General features: G+C 32.2%; 5 protein-coding genes across 9 annotated transcripts; 3 read left to right on the top strand and 2 right to left on the bottom strand.

The window, feature by feature from the left end:
• The first annotated feature begins 1748 nt into the window (after positions 1 to 1748).
• Positions 1749 to 4545, top strand: LOC103482602 (VAN3-binding protein-like). Of its 5 annotated transcripts, none has more exons than XM_051089819.1 (7): positions 1749 to 1845; positions 2137 to 2563; positions 2693 to 3077; positions 3259 to 3435; positions 3858 to 3907; positions 4033 to 4090; positions 4191 to 4545. In XM_051089819.1, exons 2-7 carry the CDS (start codon positions 2315 to 2317, stop codon positions 4427 to 4429), a joined length of 1158 nt encoding a protein of 385 aa, XP_050945776.1. In that variant the 5' UTR covers positions 1749 to 1845; positions 2137 to 2314; the 3' UTR covers positions 4430 to 4545. The 5 variants fall into 5 exon arrangements, with proteins under 5 accessions (XP_050945776.1, XP_008437063.1, XP_050945777.1 ...); XM_051089820.1 differs by having other exon boundaries at positions 1828 to 1845; positions 2132 to 2563; XM_008438843.3 differs by having other exon boundaries at positions 1828 to 2014; positions 2132 to 2563.
• Positions 4546 to 6132: 1587 nt separating this feature from the next.
• On the top strand, positions 6133 to 8741 carry LOC103482600 (uncharacterized). The gene is made up of 3 exons (XM_008438838.3): positions 6133 to 6288; positions 6445 to 6596; positions 8430 to 8741. Exons 1-3 carry the CDS (start codon positions 6283 to 6285, stop codon positions 8446 to 8448), a joined length of 177 nt encoding a protein of 58 aa, XP_008437060.1. The 5' UTR covers positions 6133 to 6282; the 3' UTR covers positions 8449 to 8741.
• Positions 8742 to 8875: 134 nt separating this feature from the next.
• Positions 8876 to 13188, bottom strand: LOC103482601 (phosphatidylserine decarboxylase proenzyme 1, mitochondrial). Its single transcript, XM_008438840.3, has 12 exons — positions 12863 to 13188; positions 12691 to 12779; positions 12342 to 12395; positions 12168 to 12233; positions 11742 to 11802; positions 11483 to 11592; positions 11132 to 11385; positions 10625 to 10731; positions 10359 to 10426; positions 10027 to 10104; positions 9376 to 9501; positions 8876 to 9157 (listed from the first exon to the last, which is right to left on the bottom strand). Exons 1-12 carry the CDS (start codon positions 13029 to 13031, stop codon positions 9002 to 9004), a joined length of 1338 nt encoding a protein of 445 aa, XP_008437062.1. The 5' UTR covers positions 13032 to 13188; the 3' UTR covers positions 8876 to 9001.
• A 1238-nt stretch (positions 13189 to 14426) lies between these two features.
• Positions 14427 to 18346, top strand: LOC103482599 (uncharacterized). The gene is made up of 7 exons (XM_008438837.3): positions 14427 to 14911; positions 15692 to 15862; positions 16523 to 16687; positions 16761 to 16925; positions 17251 to 17385; positions 17505 to 17602; positions 17981 to 18346. Exons 1-7 carry the CDS (start codon positions 14717 to 14719, stop codon positions 18168 to 18170), a joined length of 1119 nt encoding a protein of 372 aa, XP_008437059.2. The 5' UTR covers positions 14427 to 14716; the 3' UTR covers positions 18171 to 18346.
• A 1216-nt stretch (positions 18347 to 19562) lies between these two features.
• On the bottom strand, positions 19563 to 21948 carry LOC103482598 (60S ribosomal protein L15-2). Its single transcript, XM_008438835.3, has 4 exons — positions 21843 to 21948; positions 20827 to 20993; positions 20109 to 20306; positions 19563 to 19972 (listed from the first exon to the last, which is right to left on the bottom strand). Exons 1-4 carry the CDS (start codon positions 21844 to 21846, stop codon positions 19727 to 19729), a joined length of 615 nt encoding a protein of 204 aa, XP_008437057.1. The 5' UTR covers positions 21847 to 21948; the 3' UTR covers positions 19563 to 19726.
• Positions 21949 to 23024: the final 1076 nt, after the last annotated feature.

Here is a 23024-nt window from a genome sequence, read left to right as displayed (position 1 = left end):
AGGGCATGGTTTAATAGAATTCCGTACATTCATAAGTTTTTCAATTATAACACATCTAATTTCTAACATCTCATCTAAAATTCAACCCTACTAATTTAATTACTAGCACTTACCTGAATTTAAAAAGTACGATTATAGTCCATTATATAAAACATTAAAGCATCAAAATTAGGTAACAATTTTATTACTTCATAATTTAACCACTTATTCTAAATTTTTAAAATATACAAATTTTATACATATATTAAATCTTTGTTTAAACTATACTTCATCAAATATTACAAATGTTTCCATTATTTCTTGTTATTTTTTCTTTTTTGGGAAATTAGATAAAAGAAAATTTAGAAAAAAAAGAAAACAATTCATAATACTTCTTTTTGCATATTGCGAATATGACAAATATAACAATAAATTAATGATATCATACGGCTATCGGAGGGCTACTAGAGGGTTATCAGCTTTTAAATTTGCTATTTTTGTAATTTAAAAAATGTAATGACATGAGTTCTATTATCATAATTTTTTTTTTGCTATTTTTACAAACGTCTTTTTTTTATTTATAATAAAGAGAAAAAGGAACAAATATATAAGTGTACTATAGGGAAGACCAAAAGAAAAACTAATGAAGTTAGGTATCTACTTTTACTTATTAAATATGTAGACTCATTTTACCCCTACATATATAAATGGATTATTCTAGCTTTCTAAAATACTTATGGGTCTAGCCACTTTAATAATAATAAGTTTATATGCTTCATATACTAATTAATGCTGCATGTATTCAACTTTTTCTTTAAGAAAAATGGTTGTGGATAGCATATAATATCAAATTATTTATAAAATATAGCAAAACGTTTAAATGAATTATAGCGAATTTGATGAATTTTGTTATATTTTGTAAATAGTTATAATAGTTTGCTGTTTGGGAAAATATCCGTTTTTTTTAATAATGATAAAATTAAAAAATTATGCAAAGTCCTAATTTTAATAATAAATAAATAAATACAATATAGAAACATTTTTAAATAAAACACAATTGTACCAAAACATTTAACATAAATCAATCGTGACAAGAGAAATAAAGAATATTAACTATGAAGATTCATATTTTTAAAAAAGTAAAGATCAAAACAAGAAATAGAAATTATAAACATGAAAGTGGACCAATGAAGTTTTGAAACTCTTTCAATTATTAAGTCTATATGGCTATCATATAATACAAATTTTATTTAAAAAATAAAATAAATGAGTGTCATATAAAGCGAAATTATATATAAAATATCCGTTTAAATTTGATTTATTTTGGTTCATAAACTTTCAAATTATTTATTAAAAAATTGTATTAAATGACAAAAAAAAAACGCTCGTAGCACTCTTTTATTATATTGCAAATATGACAAGTAATTAGATATATGAAACGACATGAGAGAACTATCTACTATCATTAATTATTTTACTATTTTTGCAAACGTCCCACGTTTATTTTGCTCTTTATATTTTTAAAAGCGACAATTTTGGTTCATTCATTTTTAAAATGAAATGACTCTTTTCTTTAAGTATAGGATAAAAAAACCTATTAAGACTATAAAGACGGAAAGAAATCGTAAATATAGAAATAAATGTAAAAATTAAAAGATTAATTAGAATGAAGCACATTAATCATATCCTAAATATAACAAAATTTAGATGGTGAAGTGTATTCTAAATAATTTTTATCAAAAAAGTTTAACAAAAGAAAAGTGTTGTTCTCAAGTCAATCCAAATATTATTTGAACAAATTAAAAAATGTTCAATGAAAAGGTTATTGAAATGAATGGTCAAAAGAGCAATGAAGGCGCCTAAACAGTAAGCTTTATTCTTCAATACAATAATACTTATAAATCAATTGCATTGGCCAAGTGCTTCACTGATAAATCTCATCTGGGTCTGTTCCCAATTTTCAAATGGAACGATCACTTGCTTGCCCCAGTGTTAAGGAACAGCTTCCGTCGATTCAGGGGGACGCTAATGCATGGTGTTCTTTTAAATTAATATTTTCTCCTTTTCGAGCTTCGTGAATTTCAATCTCTTTCTTTGATTCTTTGTGTTTCTGACTGCTTTTTGGTTGAAACTCAATCTGATTTTGTGGTAGTTCAGAGCACGAGGCCTTTGGAATGTCAACTTGAATCTATTATTGTCTGGATGTTTCTGGGTATTTAAATGTTTGTGAAAATGCCGCTGAGAGAATTTTTCTTGGAAGAGACTATTTTTAGTTAGTAAAACAGGGCTGTTTGATTGTACTTCTGTGGAAAGGATTTTGGGGTGGAAAAAAAAAATGGAAAAGGGTCAACTTGGCTCAATTCATGGGTTAAAGAATATGGTGGAAGATGAGGAGATGAAAATGGTGTCATCTTTGCCTTCAATTCCTCAGCCTCAAACTCCTCAAGAGCCCATGGAGTTTTTGGCAAGGTCATGGAGTCTATCAGCTTCTGAGATTACAAAAGTTCTTGCTCAAAAGCAAAAGCAACTTTACATTGAAAAGAGCCCCATCACAATTCCTGAGACCATTGTTGCCCCACAACTTGTAAGCTTTTCTTTTCATATCTACAAGAAGTTAGTTATGAAAACCATTTGTTTTTTTCAGTTCTGGCTTGTTTTTATATTTCGCTAAATGCTTTGCTGAGTGATTGCTTGAACTATTGCTTTTCTACAGCCAGAAAAGATAGTGAATTCTGTCCATGCTTGGAGGGTAGGATCATTTGGAAAATGGTTTCACTTTCCCCACAAGGAGGCTGGTAATAGTATTGTCAAAAAGAAGGATAGAGCAAGAATTGAAAATGCTAGAGTTCATTCTGCTATATCTGTGGCCGCACTTGCTGCAGCCTTGGCTGCTGTAGCAGCAGCAGAGAACTCTGGTGGCTCTGATTCGAAAATGGGTGCGGCTCTGGCCTCAGCTACTGAGATTTTGGCGTCTCATTGCATAGAAATGGCTGAATTTGCTGGCGCGAACCATGAGCGCCTCGGTTCAGCTATTAGATCGGCAGTTGATGTTCGAAGTCCGGGTGACCTCATGACTCTAACAGCAGCAGCTGCCACAGGTACTTCCTCTATCAATTCAATGGCAGTTTAAGATCGCTAGTTTCATTTGAAGAAAGCATATTTGTGTAAACTGTTCATATGGAATTCCAACAGTTTGACAAAAATCTCTTCCATTTCTTAACTATCTACCAACTTTCTTGATCTTATTTAATGATTAATTGTTTCTTATTGCTAATCCAGCTTTGCGAGGAGAAGCTGCTTTCCGATCAAGATTGCCAAAGGAAGGCCGAAAAATCGCTTCTGTGAGTCCTTATGATAGGATAACGGCTCAGAATCATTGGACTACAGCTTTTAATAGTCATATGGAGGAGCAGGAACTTCCTTGTGTGGGCGAATTACTGCAGTTTACACGGAAAGGTACAGCTTTTTTTACTTTACAGAGTTCAATTTCTTTTACGTTCTACATCGATATATTTAATAACAGGTTCGTACGTTAAATCGCCCATAAACCTAAAGTTAATTATATAAATGATATCAATGCTTAAAAACTCTCATTGTGGGATCGAAAATGTGTAAAAAACTCCAGAAGTAAAAATCATTATTAATTGGCGAGAACATTTGAGACGTAATACTATGTTAAATCGCTGATGAAATCCAAAAGCTTAAGTTGATAGGCTACAATAAATTTTATTATAACATTGTACTGGGTTCAAAACATAACAAGTTTTGTTGAACGTAACCAAACCGATGTATTTCAACATCTATTGCTCTTAAACAAGTTTAACATTAGATCATTGGTTGAGCTGCTCAATCTAAACCACTTCTCGTTGTACGAACAGGAACCCTGAGATGGAAGGAGGTCTCCGTCTACATCAACAAGAAATCTCAGGTAAATAATTCAAAACTCAAGCAAGGATGATTCGTCAAGAACTAAACTCATCGTCGAGAAACCGTGTAATAAACCATAGAAACTATGACCCAAACTTGTAATGAATATCTCCCCTGTGATTTCAGGTTATAGCATCGATTAAAAGCAAGCATGTTGGAGGGGCCTTTTCCAAGAAAAACAAATGTATGTATCTAATATATTAGTTTCTTCATCCTGTACTTTATCACCTCGAAAACGACTTTTCATAACCGTTCTGTGAAACTGTGTTTCTGTTGTGTTTTAGGTGTAGTTTACGGGCTCTGCGACGAAACTTCTTCATGGCCATATGAAAGAAAGAGAGATATCTCGAACGAGATCTATTTCGGCATGAAAACCGCACAAGGTCTTCTAGAGTTCAAGTGCAAGAACAAGAACCATAAGCAGAGCTGGGTTCAAGGGATTCAAAGTCTTCTTCATCAAGTTAACTGCATCGAAACAACGAGAAGGTCTTTACAGATTTTGAGTTTGAGTGAGAGTATATAAATTACTTGTGGATTTGGTATAAGCATATATAAAATTATTGTTAGTGTGCATAAAATCTTGGTATATCAAGTATTTTTCTTTGGTATATCTAAATCCACATCTGCAAATTTAATTTTCCCTCTTCTTTATAGTTTCTCCCACAAATATTATTTAATGTTAAAGAATTTGAACGATCTCTAAAAAAAGAAGTATATGTGAATTATTGAACTACGATACATTTTATTTATTTGTTTATTACTATTTTAAAGGAAAATAACACCAAAACATAGAAAGACATAAAAGCATTCTTATCTCAAAATCAAGAGTAGTATAAAATCACTTAATAAAGTTTCTCATGCAAAAATAGTTAACGTCTCGTTCAACAAAACAAAGCGCTATTTAATTGATATTGTAAAACAACCCTAATCATTTTTCGTATTTGGTAAAATAAATTATAATTAAATCAACTAAAATCACTTTTAAATCGTAGATTTATTTCACGTCAATTTTTAAAATCAACTGATCTTTAAATTTCCTATGTAATATTTTTCAATAAAATTTAATATTTATTTTATATATCTATTTTAAACAATTATCTAATAACTATAAATTATAAAAAGTAATCATATCATATCAATTTTAATCGTTGTATTTAAGAAACAAATAGTTTAATATTTATTTGCCGAACACTTGTAGTACAACAAATCTCACCAAACACTTTCGTACTAGAGCTAATCTTACCAAAAACACATTTGTCAACAATTATTCTAAACCCTAACACAATTCTAAACCAAACTTGAGACAATAGATTATATACATCAAATAAATCATTATTCCAAGTGTACTTAATACTAATATTTAGTTACATAATTAAATAATATCTAATAAGGTGTAGAAGTCCTATAATAAAAATGGTTCATTAGACTATGATAGGCCGATATTTGTAATATGGCCTCTTAGTGACAGAGTTACTATTTTAACCGATTTTGCTATATTTGTAATTTTTTAAAATATATTATTACTTGGCCCAATTTAATATCATACATCTAGTTTAAGGATGTGTTCGAAAATGATAATTGGGTTAGTGATTTTAGAAAAAGAAATATACAATTAATTTTATAAAATTAGTTCTTAAATAATCAAATTTATGTTTGGTACTAAACTCTTACCATTGATTTTCATATATTTAGAATTGACAATAATTATATTTAGTTCCACATAAATTAATTTAGATATATGTTTATATATAGATATTAAAAGAAATTCAAAACATATACGATATTATGTTCTATTGAAATGATAATCAACAATAATCTTTTATTCTATTATTTAGAATTTAAAAAAATTACAAATACCACGGTAATACTCCATCAATCATCTATCGCCCAATTCCTTAAATCAATTTGAAATGATTTTATACTTTTATAAAATCAATTTTAGTTCATGTCAATTAAGGAAAAGTGATTTGAATCATCTAAAAATCACTTTCGAATAATGTTTAAAACATAAATGTCAATCAAAATCTTAATTTACCAAAATTTATATGGAAATATCAATTAAATTTCGATTTCTACGGATCTTTATGAAAAATTAAGAAAACAAAAAGGTTGAAAAATAAATTTAAATTTATGTTTTCAAATTAAGTGAACATGTTTGTCATTATTATTATAATTATTTTGAATTTCTATATATTAAATATCTAATCACGAAATCATATATGAAAATTTAATAGTATGCTCCCAAAGACACCCTTAGAACACAAAGTAGAAATCAGGAATGGAGAAGTGAAATAAAACGGTTGCGGTTCTTCTTCCTCCCTTCACCAAAATCCACGGCTTCAACCTTATTCGATCCTCTCGATCTCTAAACAACAAATGCCTGTAAGTTTCTCCAACTTTAAGATCCAGATCTCGTTTAACACTAAACCAATTGGAAATCTCATATTCTAGGGTTCTTCTTCTTGTATAAATTTCGTTTTCTTATGCTATGGAAATCCTGAATTTCTGATCCGGTGGACTTGATTTCGTTCCTCGCAGTTCAGCACGTTCATTGAAGTGGAACCGCCCAGTCCACTCCGATACATAATTGGGGCTGTTATAATGATGATCGGAGTCGTATTGCCTCTTGGATACATGCTGTTCCGGAATAAGCGTGGACCTTCTTCTTCTTCTTCTTACTCCAAACAGACGTAGGTGTGCCTATGAAATTTACTTGTCTTATTAGATTATTAGCTCTGTCTAATTTAATCATTTCTGTGATCTGTTTATGATTGCAAAATCATGGTCAATATGAAGTTCGATTTGTCCTTCAATTGTTCATTTACTTGATTTATGGGCTTTCGTAGCTCGGTTTTATTTCTTCTAGCGTTAGTTATTAGTATTCAGCTGTCTGAATTCACTTTGTAAATTCCTAAATGAAGTTTTTGTGCTGAATTATCTCTTGGGGATGTTAAAGGTGAAGGGAATTTCTCGTTTTGCGCCGAATTATCTCTTAGGGATGTTGAGATCGAGAAAAGAATGATTATGTAGAGTATGCTAAAGCGAAACTTTTAGGTCTAGCATAGGAGATCCTTGTTTACTTAGCTCATTGGCTACTTTTGTTTAGGCTCTCTGCTTGAACTCATAGTGGACCTATTAGTTGACAAATGATGTCAAAATGAGCATAGCTTAGCGGTAACTGGTATGACCCATCGTCTAAAGGTGGGAGGTTTGAATCCCCCGATCACCAGTGTTGTACTAAAAATAGAAATCTGACAAATGATCATGATCCTGAATGGGTTTTGTGCATGGTGGAGGTAGAGGGAGAGTGGGATATTTTGAGTAACTAATTGGTATGCGTATTCTAGGTATAGTTTGAGTCGGTACGTGTTGAAAGTTTGAAAACTTCAGTGGACAGATTTAGTCATTCAATTTACAAATTATTAGGCTTCTTTTTCAAGATCTCCTTTCAGAATTATGGATGGAAGGAATCTGAGATTCTTTTAGAGCAAATTCCTTCCTTGGTTTGATCAGTTTGAGTTGCTAAACCGAAACCATCCTCCTGGTGCTCTCTCCAAGTCGTTTCCTAATTTTTTTTTTTTTTGTTAGATTGGTATTGATTTGATTTTGGATGCCTTCACTTTATCTTAACTGTCCTTGCAATTATTTTGCATTATGTTTGCTTTTAATCAGTCCCTTGCGAAATTTGAGTCATGTATCTTTTGAGCACTACTCTCTTTTCATTTCTTCATTTGAAAAGGTTCCATTTCTTCTTTGAAAACACTGAAATAGTTCATTTTTTCTTTCCTTTGACCTCCCAATATCCTCTTCTCTCCTCATTGCTGCCGAAGTTAGTCATCTGCTTGTGCCTCTATTATTAGTATTTCACTAGTGACGGAAAGGCAATGTTAATAAATAGGTGGTAATGGATGGAGAGGCATATTGTGGGAGGAATTTTCATCTTCCTCATAATAAGTGGTTGTCCAGCGTTAGATTAAGACATTCAATTTGCAGAATCAACAATTTATATGATGATAATGTCATTCCCCTTGTGCTTTATACCTGCTCCATTGCCCTTTTAACAACTCCCTATTCTCTTTTTCCTTGTGAAATCTTAGTCCTTGTAGCCCATTTTTAGTTTCATAGTCGAACATCGTTGGGAATTGTACGTACATGACTCATTTATAATTAATGTAGGCATTTTCTAACCTCCATAAATGTAAAAGTTTACTCTTATCTTCATGGAGGAACATCATTTTGGATTTTTGATGGAAGAAGATTCGACGAAGGGAAATTATTCCATAATTCTTTTGACCTTCAGGTCTAAGATATCCCTCTCCTATCTGTGTCAATTGAGAGCTATCAAAATGTAAAAGTCACATGATTCTTATTCGTAACGTTCTATAAGTTTTAAGAAAGGACTAATAGTGTAGTTTAAAGAAGGGCAGTGGAAGAGCTTGTAAGCAAACTATAGATCTTTTGTAGTACATTGATGCTTTAATTTGTGCAACACTAATGGGAAATCTGAAATTTGAAATTTTCAGGACCAAAGTCTTGATTTAGTTCCATAGAGGAAGAGACGCTTCTATTTCAGTTTTGGGGTCTCAGCTAATGGAGGGTGATGCTATTCTTCACAGGGTAATGTAAAAAATGCATTGAGATTTCAAATTTCTGTGGAAACTAACACGATTATAGTCCTAATCCAATTAAGGCATCGTCGTTTTGTATCGCTGAAAGAATTGTGTGGTTACTGTTGATGACAGTCATTCATAGAGCCATGAAAGTAGTCTTTCTTGGTCCTTAAGGTTCTCTTTCCCATCAGTGACTTCTCAATTCAAAGATTTTAGGTTTAGCCATATCAGACTTGAATCAACATTGCACTGCGACTAATCAGTTTTCTTTTCATTCTATGCTTAGAAGAATCATTACAATGATCAATATCCAAACCATTATCACAAGTAGGAGAAATGATAGTTTATAGAGGTTGGAATAAGAGAAAGAAAGCAACAACTCATAATATTAGTATATTTGTTGTGAAAATTGTCCTGAGAGTACTGTATATGAATAGATAGAGTGAATAGGTAAAGAAGGTTATAAAGTCAAATCTCGTTAAGAATTATTTCCACCTTCCCAGTGCTTCTCCGGCTCGGACTCGGTCTCCACGTTTAATCGAAAACTTGAATTCTGATCTGGAGGCAACATTTTCGTGTAAATTAGAAACAGGAGCCTGGAAGATGAGTACCACCGTTGATCCCATGTTGAAAGCTGCCATCTGCAAGCATTTGCCACACATCAAAGTTACTATGCAGTCGATAAGCAAAAGCAAATCACAACTTTAATCGTTTGATTAAAATCAATATAATGTCTGATGTTTGGTATTATAATTTTATATGTGATTTTCATGTAGTCGAAGCTAACGCAGAGATTCTAACATTTTAAAATCATTCTCAAGTTTAGATAAAGTTGTTAAGAGAAACTCAAAATAGATACCTCATCCCCCTTTTTCAGCATTATCCCCACGCCTTCAGGTTCATATACCCTTTCCTCGGGAGGATCTGAATGGAGTGATTTTCTTCTCTTCGGTTTGTTTGTACGAAGCTCTGGCTCAATGAAAACCTGAAACATTCTATGGTTAAGACCAAAGAATTTGCAATCACAAGTAACCTAGTAATGGTTAAAGTCATTTTGTTTATTTTTAAAATTATCTTGTTAAATGTTTTCTCATTCAAAACTAATTTTGGTGATATAAAAGTTTCATTTAAAAGTATAAAATTATTCAAAACTAATTTTGATGATATAAAAGTTACGTTTAAAAGTATAAAATTATATATTAAATTATTTTTTGAGTAACTAAATGTAATTTTAAATGCGACAAATGTGAGTTTAACAATTTCAAAATAACTCTTAAACATGCTCATATGAGTTTCAAAATAACTCTTAAACATGCTCATATGAGTTTTGGTATGCAACCTTGGAGAGAGATATTGATCACCCAGATTGCACATCCACTCTCTTGACAATTATAAATGTATTTTCAGATTTCCAAACCGTCTTTTTCCACTTTCTTGGTCAGGTTTTCATATAATAGAGTTCAGAGTTTATAGCTAATAGCTTATCAGCTCTAAGGAGAAGCATGGTTACCTCGATGGATCCAATATTTGTTGCTCCAATAGCAGCAATTGCCATAAATCCTTCCTGCCATAGACCTTCTAGCACAACCTGCAACATCACCAACGATAACTTAAAGGGCTAGTACCAGTGAAAAATAAATTTTGGCTAGCAACTTCGAACAAAAATTTAGATAATTCACACATTTTTCTCGAGGAAATGAGGTTCTTAGGAATTTGGGTCACAAATTTGAAGCAAATAAAGCAGTTTGAATTACCATACAGACTAGTAGATAAACCAAGCAGTTTTAGATATGTTCACCCCTACTTGAAAGGAGAGTGATAAAGAAGAGACAGGGAAGGTACCCTTTCATTCTCAACATATAAGTTCCTTATAGTTCTAACAGCGCGCTCATTCACAGGAAATAGGTGACCTGAAAATCATAGTTGGAAAGTGAAACAAGATGGTTGATGAATAAAAAACTTTTCTTTTCTGATAAAGAAGACCAGGTTTCATAAGAGAAATGAATTAGAGAACTGGGTCTAGATAGTTTAGCAAGTAAGGTCAACACCACCATGAGAATAATTCTTTGTTGTTCAAAATATAAACAATTTTCCAATAAGACAACTACCCGAAAAATGGCGCCGAACAAGAACCTGCCAATCAACTGGTGAGTGTATTCGATGGTAATCTCCAGGCTTCAAGTATATTACACAGTAGAAAAGACCTTTCACTGGGCTGTAATGAAAATTTACAATGCAAATCAGTAAATTGTCACGTGGAAAAACTTCATCCTTCGAAGAACATGAATTTCCCAAGAAGATTAAAACTTCAACTAATACTAAGACGAACAAAAGGATGGGGAAGAGAAATTCATTAATCTTTATAACAGTATGCACATCATAAGAATCGGCAAAGTACATCTTATGTCTTCTAGATATATAGATATAAAATGCATACCAAATGAAATCACAGAAAAGATATCGGGGGAGGGAGGCTACTTAAGAAAGTTCAGAAAAGAGTAATGTTTCTTTTCTCGAATCATGTTTTGTTTTGCAGCAATAATTTTTTTTCCTTCCCATGCCAACACATCAATAAAGACTGGCCTATGAGTGCGAGTATTTCAGTATTTCCGTACCATGTAGAGACGGGGTCCAAAACTTTAGGGTAAGCCAGAGAAATTTTCCACCATGATCTTTTCCCACTATCAGCAGAACTATTTTCTTGTCCACTGCCCTCTTCGTTGCCATCCCCTGCTGCCATCATGGGAAGTAAAGAGCCAGTACCAAGAAGAGCAGCAACAGAATATGAAAATCCTTTAACTTGCTCGATCATTGCACCTGCTCCTTTCAGTTCACCAAATCTTAAAACTGTACCATCCACCGGACTAACCTAATGACAATTAGCAGGTCATAAACTTCAAATGATGTTTTTGAGAATGAAACTTTTATAGGATGATTTAATGTTCAAGATCCTGGTTACCAGTTACCAGACATTGTAAATCAGGGTCAATGGGCCGGCAACCATCCTTTAAGGAGCGCACAAAGAACTCACGTAATGAAGCATATTCATCCAGAGGAAGAGCTACTTCTTCTAAATCTATAATGTAAAACAGATAATAACTTTAATTAATCCTCTTCATTTTCAGTAAAAGTATTCGTAAATCCAAAATAATGACCAACACATAGAAACAAAAATCCAGTTCAATGAAAAGAAATGAGTACAAATATTAAGGTGAATAATCATACTTGAATGAAATGCCCGAGCCCATGCCCTATGCACATATGGTCGCAGCCAGATAGGAAGTTCCTAAACCAAATCAACATAACATCACATACAATGTCAACACTACAACAGTAAAGAGAAAAAAAGAAAAGAAAAGAATTATGGAGACTATTTATACGTCTTTATAAGAAAAACATAGCATAAATATCAAAGAAATGTGATTTCCTTAGAGATGTTACTCAAATATGGGTAAAATGGTAGAAGTATGTAGTCTCAGTTTTTTTTTCTTTGTCCCCCTCCTTTCACATGGATAAAACTTTTCCATAGTAATTTTAGTAATAAGATAATCAAGAGGACCAAATATAAGGCTTAGACAAATGAAATGACTTTACTTTGATTGTATCATGGAAATATTGTCGAAATCAAAAAAGAACTGGAAGGTTGCTCACCACATTAGTTATGTGACCCCAGCATCTTGAAACTAAACGTAAAGGTATCAATCTCAAAAACGTTGCCTGCAATTGAAAGGAGATTCAGACTAAATGAGGCCAGCTACAAACATATTTTCACAAAAAAGAATTTGAAATCTTCAACATCATATTATCACTGTGTAAGTCTTGTACTTTAATGTCCGACTTGAACTCGGGCTCTATGCCTCTCTCCCGTGCCTCTTCAACCTGAACAAAGATAGAGAGATTCACTTCTGAAACAGCTAAATCATCAATCTCCATATCTTACAAGACAAAAATCGATTCTTCCTATTTTTCTTATTCTGAAACCAATAAACAGTTCGACAATAAACTAAGTCACGCTGCAGAAAATCAATATCAGGCTACAAGTGATTGTTTTAGAAAACACATGAAAAGAGACAAACTAATATCATAAACTAAGATGGAGAATCACCTAAGAAGTCCGTCGATTTCTATCCTGAAGGAATAAGTCGTTCAAGAGACTAACACTAGAACAGTATACCTTCTTATCATCGTATAGCCGACGAGCATGAAGTGCACCAAGCATTAGTAAGGTAGCCACCGTCGCACCAGGAACCAAATAAGAATCGCCTACACATACTCTTCGAATGCTTAATAATCTAAACTAAAATTACAGAAAAATACACCCAAGCTACATTGGTTACAAAAACTACCTTGAGAAGAACTGCCATTTCCGCCACCGACAGAAGCTCGAGCTTGTAGGGAAGTTTGAAACCTTCTGAAAACGGAAGCGAAGCTTCGATTGTGATTACGAAGAGAAGAATTCAGGTGGCAGGATGTTGAAGGCAATATGAAAATCGTCTTCGGAGCCCTAAATTTCATTCTTCGTTTAGGTTGAATTTATGAGAGCAATGAGTTCTGTTTTGCACTGTTGTTCTTTGTAGAGCTCTCAACTCTTATGAGTATTAGGAAATTTGTGCCGGACACGATACGGTTGTAGAGAACGGGAGGAATATGAGGAGAAGAATAGAAATACGAAGCTTCGCTATGCTACTTGGCCCCAATTTCAACTATGTTTATGCTTTTACAACTTTACTGAGTTAAAAAGACCAATTTCAAATTTATTGTTACCGTTACGGTTTTACCTCTCGTAGAGATAAAAGGCAATCATAACGACCATAGTAAAGAAAAAAACAATTTAATTATATGTACAACTAAGATCATTATAATTAATCTATTAATGAAATATCATAGAAGTTTATCTACATCAATCATTTTTAAATTGACAACAAAAAACAACACGAGTTATTAAAACGAACTATCCGAAAAGTCCATCTCTTCATACATGACTTATAGTGGATGTAAATTTGTATCGAAGGGCATATATAGATATAATTCTTTACAAACAAAGACAATTATTTCTTGTTTTTCGTAAATAAAAAAAATAGTTTGAGAAGTATTGAAGAAAATTTTGAAAATGAACTGTGATCGATGAGAGTAGGTATTTATTCGTAAATATACTTTATGGTATATTAAACTTTTGTTGAAGATGTTTCATCGATATTTTCAAAATATCACGTGAATAAAATTGGTAGAAAATTAATATAGAAAAAATAGGCACTTTAGTGTAGTTGTTTGGATTGATTCATTTGATCTTTTAAGTTGAAATACACATGCTCTACTCCGGGATAAGTTATTGATTATCATCTTATTACAAAATATAATTCCATTGTCATCTAATTAATTATCAATAATATTGATTGTTATATGATTGTTACTTGATATCGATTGCAATCAAAATACTAGAGTCTTGTACTTATTTGCTATTTGAATGTTGTTTAATATTGATTGTTATCTAATTAACAATGATATTGATAGCTATCTTATTATTTTGATACTGTTTGTTAATTACACCGATTATTATTTGATTGTTATATGATTTCTACGGTGATGACAATGACTTTTTTGCGACAATGTCTGATTAGAGCTTCAGAAGAACGGTGGTCTATGAATGCCCTATTGAAAACACCCTTTCGTTCAAAAGCAAAAATCTGACCCCAAACAAAATTCAACAACACTAACAATTGTTTTGGAACAAGGATTATGGGACACCATGAATGATTCGGAATAAATCCCTCACCTTTGCCACTTCTCTGTTTTCGAAAAAGTTGAATTACTACATTTCAGTTTTAAATTTCTTCACAAAAGAAGAAAAAACACATTTCAATAAGAAGAAAATGCCCCCACCCTGTTAGTCATGGAAGAACTTCCCAAAATTTAACAATAAAAAATAATAAGATTATTCAAATCTCAAGAACAAAGCAAGCCAATCTAGATGCTGAAAATCAATAATCATTAATGGACTTTTCGTTATTGTCTTTTTCCTTTTTGGGACCAATTAAATTCGCAATTTCCTAACAAAAATTGAAAAATATCCAACGGGAAGGTAGCAAAGCGGCTTGAAAAGATGACAGACGTCATTCACTGCGAGGAAGAGAGAAGCCATTGAAATAATAAACGAGAAAGCAACTGCAAAGCACTTCCTTTCCTTCCCAATATTCTCATCCATGGCTTCTTTGGCTTCTCCTCACTCAACGATCAAATATGGAATCATTGGAGTCGGAATGATGGGCCGAGAACATCTCCTTAATCTCTTCCATCTTCAAGATAAAGGTGTCGCCGTTGTTGCCATAGCTGACCCTCACGCTTCTTCACAGCGTCAAGCCCTTGATTTAGCTCGATCATTTGGATGGAAAATGGAGGTATGTATTTAGTTTAGTGTGCTTTAATTTTCGTGTGATTGTTGCCACTGTTCGATTTGATGGCTGTTTTTGACGCCGAATTTCCTTCTTACATGCTCAATTTCAATTTTGTATTTAGGATTGAGTTTGGTAACCAAAAATTAAAAAAATAAAATAAACAACAAATGAAATGGTTATTAGACAGAGTCTAATTAGTTTCATGGAAGTAGTTCATCAGGTGGAATCAAGTTCTAAGCAAGGGTTACAATATTGATTTCTATTCACAGCAGACTAAATAGATAAGATATTGTCTTATACGATTATTTATAAAAAGATGTTAGAAATATTCATGAATATTTAGTATCAATATTGAATCCTTTGAACGGTATCACATATTCATGAATAATTTCAATAGTTGGTTCTGAGAGAGTAGTTTTGGATTTGTGATATGCCATAGTGTGATAATCTGGTCTTGGAAGTTGGAACTGTCTGCACAGTTCTTTAAATATATTTGTTTTAAATGCATGGTGAATAATTGACCATTACAAAGCTATAAGAACATGATTACTCTCTTCTAGCTTTCTCAAGATCACAAATAGCTAACACTTGGAGCCTTTTTGATCTTTTAATATAGTACAGAACAGAACATTATGCAGGTGATATTTCTGCTCTTCAAATTCAACTATCCTCTTGAATAATGAGAAATTCTCCTTAAAAAAGCCCAAATTCCATAAACTAACTTTTCATTCTATGAGCAGGTTTCGATTAAGCAATGTTTCTGATAATAGAGAGTTTGAAAAGGTTTTCTCAGGGCACCAAGAGCTTTTGGATAGTGGACTTTGTGATGTATTGGTTGTTTCAACTCCAAATATGACTCACTATCAAATTCTCATGGATATCATCAATCATCCTAGACCTCATCATGTACTTGTGGAGAAGCCATTATGCACAACAGTTGCTCACTGCAAAGAGGTTATCCCTTTTTTTCGCAATCATATGCAGTTTTACTGTGAAAACATCAGCTATATCAGCATTATTTTCCTTATGCCGTGAGTGTTTGATTCAACTTTTACGCATAGGACAACTCATCGAACTCTAGAATATTTGGGTGTCAAAGATACTCTTGAGGAAGTGTTAATATTAGCATTAAAATATTGAATTCGTGAGATGGATTTTCCTTTACACACACTGATAACTGATAAGCATGTCAAGCTTTTTGTACTTCCCACTTTAGCTCTTAGGCCTGTTAGCATCACGAGCATCTACTTCAGTTTAGTAAAATAACACTATTTTTGGTCCATAGTTTAGAGTTATTCCTTTCTAGTAAAAACGATATTCGTTATTTCTCTAAGGTTGGTTTATTATCTTTTCTTGCGATACCATGAGACTTCAGTTTCAATGTGAATTTTTATCGAAATGGTTCAATTCATGATTTTCGATAAAAATTCACATTGAAGAACCACATTTAAAAATTATTGAAAGAACGCATTTAGTGTGTGAAATTCGGATAATTATTTTAAATGACCGACATGCTGCTATATTTGTAAATATTTTTGTACATTTAGTTATGTTTGAAAATAAACCCTTAAATTTTATTGAAAGTATAAAGATTAAGATGATCTTTTGATCTAGGTTGTAATGGCCGCAAAAAAGAGGCAGGATATTCTAGTTCAAGTTGGACTGGAATACAGATACATGCCACCAGTTGCTAAACTGATTGACATAGTCAAGAGTGGGAGTCTTGGACAAGTTAAAATGGTGGCAATTCGTGAGCATCGGTTTCCTTTCTTGGTTAAGGTAAGTTTTAAATCTCTTATGCTTAATACTGTATAAACTAAAAGTTTGATGTTTTGACTCGCTCCTCCAGTAGGTCAACAACTGGAACCGGTTCAATAGTAATACTGGGGGAACTCTGGTAGAGAAATGCTGCCATTTCTTTGATCTTATGAGACTGATTGCAGGTGCAAACCCTATCCGTTTAATGGCATCTGGAGCAATTGATGTTAATCACAAAGATGAAATGTATGATGGGAAGGTAAAGTCTTTAGCACTTGACTGTTTATTCAGCCTTCAAAGATTTTGTTCTGAAGGTCATTCTCAAGGAAAGTTATATTAGTACAGGGATGAAATAACAAAGCCTCGCCTCTAGGAGAAAAGTAAAAGCTAAGCTCACTTTGGCTTAGGATTAGAATTTAATCCATATGTTTTGGTAAATTGTTGAGACTATTTATAAAGATTTTATTAAACCATTATCAAACCGTAAGAACTATCGTCGACTTTTGAAACCATAGTAGCTAAAATCTATCCTTTTCCAAACTATAATTTCTTAACTTTTTATAATTTTCCGAACTTTTTGTTAGGTACCAGATATACTTGACAATGCTTATGTAATAGTTGAATTTGACAATGGTTCAAGAGGGATGCTGGATCTTTGTATGTTTGCTGAGGGAAGTAAAAACGAACAGGAGATATCCGTTGTTGGTGATATTGGAAAGGTAAAAGAAAACTCTCCACATCATTCTACTCTTTTGCAAACTTGAGAAATTTTTCCCGTAAGAAAAACGTCAACTTTGTAAAATTTTCACTTCTAGTCGTGTTAAAAACTCGGTAATAGGGCGAGGCTTTTGTTCCTGAAAACATTGTTCGCTTTGGCACTCGAGTTTCTGGAAGAAATGGAGTCGAAACGTTAAAAGCAGAGGATCACCGAATCAAGTAAGTTGTTTTTATCTTAAACTGCTCTTACACAGTTTTCAATCCACAAATATATACTTCATATCTACTCAATTCAGTTAAAAAGCACCCGTTGGTCCTGAAGTAATAATTTAGTTCCTCACAGACAATTTAGTCCATTTAGTTTAACATTCATAGAACATATGTCACATTTTAGTTCCTACACCTCAAAACTCGTGAAAGATCTTTTACATTCATAAACTAAATCAATAAATTGATTATGGATTTCATGTGTTTATAAACAATAAAGAAGCCATTATCTAAAAGATTTTTTTTGTGGTTAGGGATTAGGGAGAACATTCTTATAAACTTTTAAGTATATAAACTAAATTGTTACATGTTGCGTTAATTTATATGCAGGTACGAAGGTCTGCATCATGGATCTAGCTATTTGGAACACCTAAACTTTTTGGATGCAATGAGAGGTAGAGATAAAGAAGTTCCAGTCGTGGACTTGCAAGATGGATTGATTTCAGTAGCCATGGGAGTTGCTGCACAACTCTCTATAGAGACTTCTCAATTTGTCACCATTAGTGAAGTCATGGATTAGTACCAACGTTCTGAACTCAGATCTAGACTTGTGCTGATTTTTCTCTTTTAAAGTCAAGTTTTGGTGGTTTTGTAGGGTATATGAATTATGTTTTTGTACTCTAAATATTGCATATTTTCGTTGAAATTTATGTCATAAAACCTGTAGTTTATAATTTAAAATTATATTCTCTTTAATGATATTATTAAATAATTATTAATAAAATTGAATACTATAATCTTAAGTCCAATGAACTAATGTTTTAAAACCATCTAAAGAGTTTAGATAAAATTGGTACCATAAAATAATCACTTTTACGTTGAAAAAATCCCACGTTTGTTTAGATAAACATACTAACTCTCAGTGGATTATATGGCTTAGGGTGATGAGCTCAAACCCACTAAAATAATGTGCATTGTTGATGAGTTGAAACCCACCGAAGAAATGTGCATTTTTTTCATAATTATGAAGATCATGATCATGATAGCAGGTAGAAGTTCGTGATGATGACACCAAACCCAATAATAAATGTGAGATGTTGGATTTTAATGAATTTTGTCATGCAGGTCTTTTTGAAAAACTAATTTATTTTTCTTTAAAAATAAAAATAAAACTCACCTATGCTTCTCTCAACCTAATCCATATCGATTCCAACGTGAGATTGAGTGAAGATTTGGAAGCCTAAAAGGTGGGTTTCTTTCACTCTAATTTCCTTTTAATGAGGATAATAATGCATGTTAACAAGATTAAATACACAAAATTATAGACTTATCCAAAAACATTAAATACAAGCCTATATTCTATCTATCCTTAATTTCAAATCGTTTGCCATATGATCAAATTTTCAAAACCGTACTTTAGCCATTTTAATCGAAATATTGAACAGTCAATATCAGATTCTCTAAGCTTCTTTTTTAACCTTTTGGTTTTCATTTAAAACTAAGTCTACAACATACCAACCTACAACCTTGTTCATTCTTAACTACACCCCATCAACAGTTCTAAGAAACAAAATGTAAAAAGAAAATTTCCAAAAAGTTTTTTTCTTTCAAAATTTTGCTAAAAATCCAACAACCGTATGCGACAAAAAATAAGCTTAATTTTAAAAAATAAAAAGCCTAATAAATGAGCCACCTCGTGAGTATATTTAATTGATTTGAAATTAGTAATTGTAATTTATCACCAGGTCTTAACGTTGTGAAATGTAATTTGATATTTTGATTAAACCAACCAATTTGTTCTTCATTACTTAAGTACATCATACATGTCAGACAACTTTTCGATGAAAAATTCCAAATATAACATACACTAAACGCATAGACAATAAAATACAACTAAATCTAATCAGAGACATGCTTTCATCAGAACTGAAAAAAATAGAATTTTTTTCAAAAGAAAAAAGGATTGCTGCAATAATAAGAACAAAAATGATCACTTAGTTTAGAAAGATCCTCACAAGTCTCAACACAAATTATATAGTTCAAAAATTTCCAGATCGAAGTAACTTTCAGCCACAACATTCCCCAAACAGGATGCTCGTAATAAAAATAACAAAACAGAGCAAAACGATACCAAAATCAACGATAACGACGGAGAGATAGAGTATTGTTCCTCTTCCAGGTTGCTCTGCGAGAAGGCCTGGCCTTGTGGTGCAAGTGTCCTTTTCCACGAAGACCCCTGTACTTCTTGCCTGCGGATGTAAGTCCTCTGAGCTCCCTGTGCTTGTGGACGGGATTGCAGATCCACTTGATTCTCGGGTCATTGCGAATGGCATTATGGGCAACATCAACCAAAATCACCTCATAGTATTTGTAAGTAGAATCCTATTTCAATTTCAAGAACAATCAAAAGAAAATAGGTAAAACTAAGTTGTCAGTACAGGATTAATCAATCTTTCGTATGAATAATTGCTCCTGGCCTAAAGTTACATAATGAAAATAACAATGTACAATCAATTACCTCGTTGATCCAGTACGAGTTGAGAACCCTCAAACCACCCAACTTTCGCCCTGCTCGTTCTTCAGCAACTGACCGCTTGCTGCGCTGGAACTTCAATTGGGTAACACCCTGGTTCGTTGGTTTTCCATACACAATACCCTTGGGAACTGGCCTCTTCCTACCACCACGCCTCACACGTACCCTATAAACCACATAACCCTGCAACAAAATAGTTAACTCACTATTAATGCTGAAGCAAATGATATCCACGATACTAGGGAAAAAACCAAAACTCAACCAGAAAGTATGAGTGAAGACGATCCACATCAGCTCATTTGTCAACAAAGTTTGTTACATCATGATTACAAATTCGTCTTGAAAAAGGATTATGGTAGTATAAATCTACAATATGTAAAACTTGAATACTAAAAACTGAAAACATTCCAAACACCATAAAAATCTCGGCAGAAGCAGAAAACCAATTCCTAACTAAAGAGTGTAAAAAATCATAATATAATCCAAGTTAGACAAAAAAAAAAAGATGCAATATTCACTCTAGAACTTCCAAACAATAAAATACAGAAGAAAATGAAAACATTTAGAAGAAAATAAAACAAGGGTACCAAAAAATTCAATGATATGATAACTGAGAATATGCTAACCAAAACATCTAGGGAGAAAACTCATGAAAGCTTAGATGCAAACAACTTTAAAAGGAAATGCTTGCATATTATCTTACCTGCTTGGCCTTGTAACCAAGACGCCGAGCTTTATCAGGGCGAGTGGGATGATTGACGCGGACAATTGAAGGGTGTTGGCGATATTCCCAGCATCTCACCCTCTGTAGAAACCTCATCACATCGGACTGCTTTTTCCTCCATAGCTCCGACACATACTTGTAAGCCCCTATTTTTTTCAAGTCACAAATTTGTCAACTAAGCGAATAGAGAACATTACGGAAAAAAAACTTTTTCCATTCATCAACCATAAACATGAGACAATCTAACCTAGGCTCCACCATAAACAATCTATACTGAAAGATTTTGAAAATAGTAAAAAGTAATACAAAGTAAACACATAAATTTAAAGTTTTCAACGGCAATCTACTTATAAATTCAATACGATGGTAAGAAAAAACAAGAATGGTTCGATGGGCTAATGAATTCATGACACCAAAGAGTACACTCAATTTTTTTAATTAAAATAGCTAGGGAGTCGTGTGAACTTTTCGATGACTAAATTGTAAATTTTTGCACTACAAGAACTAAATTTAAACTAAAAGAACAAGAAAACAAAAAGGGCCGAGTAGCCTACTTACGAAAACAGAAGCAAATCTTAAAACACTAAAAAAGCATCCTCGACAACTTTAATCGATTACATGAACAAACAACAATCAGAAAAATAAAATAAACTTTTTTGAAGTCATCAAACAACAACAAATAATAATCTAATTCAAGCTATTCTGTAATCAATCTATCCTGAGAGAGTATTAAAATACAAGCAATAAAATATATAAAAACAGTTCAAAATACTAGAACCGTTCAATGCTTTAAATTTTACCCCATTCTCTCCAAACGCCAAAGGAAAGCTAAAAAACCATAATGATAAAAGAAAATATTTTGATTTCATCAAGCAGGATCATTAGATAATCTAATCTAAGCTCTCCACAAACAAACTAAATTGGAAGATTATGAAGAACGTAAGAACGAACAAACCGACGGAAAAAGAAAGAAGAAGAACAGATCGGTAACATACCCATTGTAAAAGAGAGGTTCAAGGTTTGTCTCTGAAACCCTAGGGTTTGTATATAAATAATTCGTTCTCACATCTGGACCGTCGGATATGGGCTAGTACTCCAATGGGCTTCGATGTGGGCCTATATCACTAAACGCGTCGGTTAAATTCATCCCTAATAGTTATTAAATTATAAATAATTAAGTTCAATCATAAAATTTCGATTTCAATTCTTGAAAAATTATATAAACAAAAAAAGAAAAAAACCAAATGAATAACCCAACATTTTATCATTTTTATATAAGTTAACATGTATCATTGTATTATTGCTTTTTTTTATGTTCGATAGATTTTTTGAAATACCGATTCATCTTTTATGTTGATATTGAATTCATTAAAATACTGTGTCAATTTTATATCTATATAGCATGAATATCGTATCAATTTTATTGGTCAACTAATTATTATATAAACATGCATTCTGGAATTGTTATATATATTATTTTATTGGTCTGACTTTAAATTGTTTTTTCAAGAGAAATTGCTATGGATAGTAGAGAAAAAAATTCAAACTATTTACGAAACATAACAAAATACTTCAATAGTTTCAATCTTTTAATATATATATAAACATATTCTCATTTTACTTTCACCGATTTGTAGTTCTAATATTTTACTTTAATTAGATTCCTTCTCCATTTTAAAAATGAATTTATTAAACATACATACATTATGATTAGATAATAGCAGTAATATAAGTTTTTTTTTTGCTAACCAAAGACAACAATTCAACTGTGTTTATATTTTAAAAGATTTGGATCTTATTATAAATAAATAAAAATATATGTATATCATATTATTTATATTATAATTATTGTATTTTTACTGCTCTTTCGTACATCATAGCTTTTTTTTAGAGTTAATTTAATAAAAATATATGAAAATAAATCAAAATATTTATAAGATAGTAAAATGTTAGTGTCTATATTGATAATAAAAGTGACAATAAACTACTACTATCGAAAAAATCTTGAATAGATATCTTTATCGATGATGATTGTCACATTTTTCATAACGTTGAAAGTTAAATCGTGTAGTAACTTTTTCGTCTTTATGAAAACTAGAAACATGTAACCCACAATATACAACCATACTCACTCTTACTATTAAACACATTTGATAGTAATTAACGATAATCAACAA

This window comes from Cucumis melo, chromosome 9, assembly GCF_025177605.1.
Source record: "Cucumis melo cultivar AY chromosome 9, USDA_Cmelo_AY_1.0, whole genome shotgun sequence".
NCBI lineage: Eukaryota > Viridiplantae > Streptophyta > Magnoliopsida > Cucurbitales > Cucurbitaceae > Cucumis > Cucumis melo.
The sequence above is the reverse complement of the archived record's forward strand: the minus strand, read 5'-3'. Positions and strand labels throughout refer to the sequence as shown.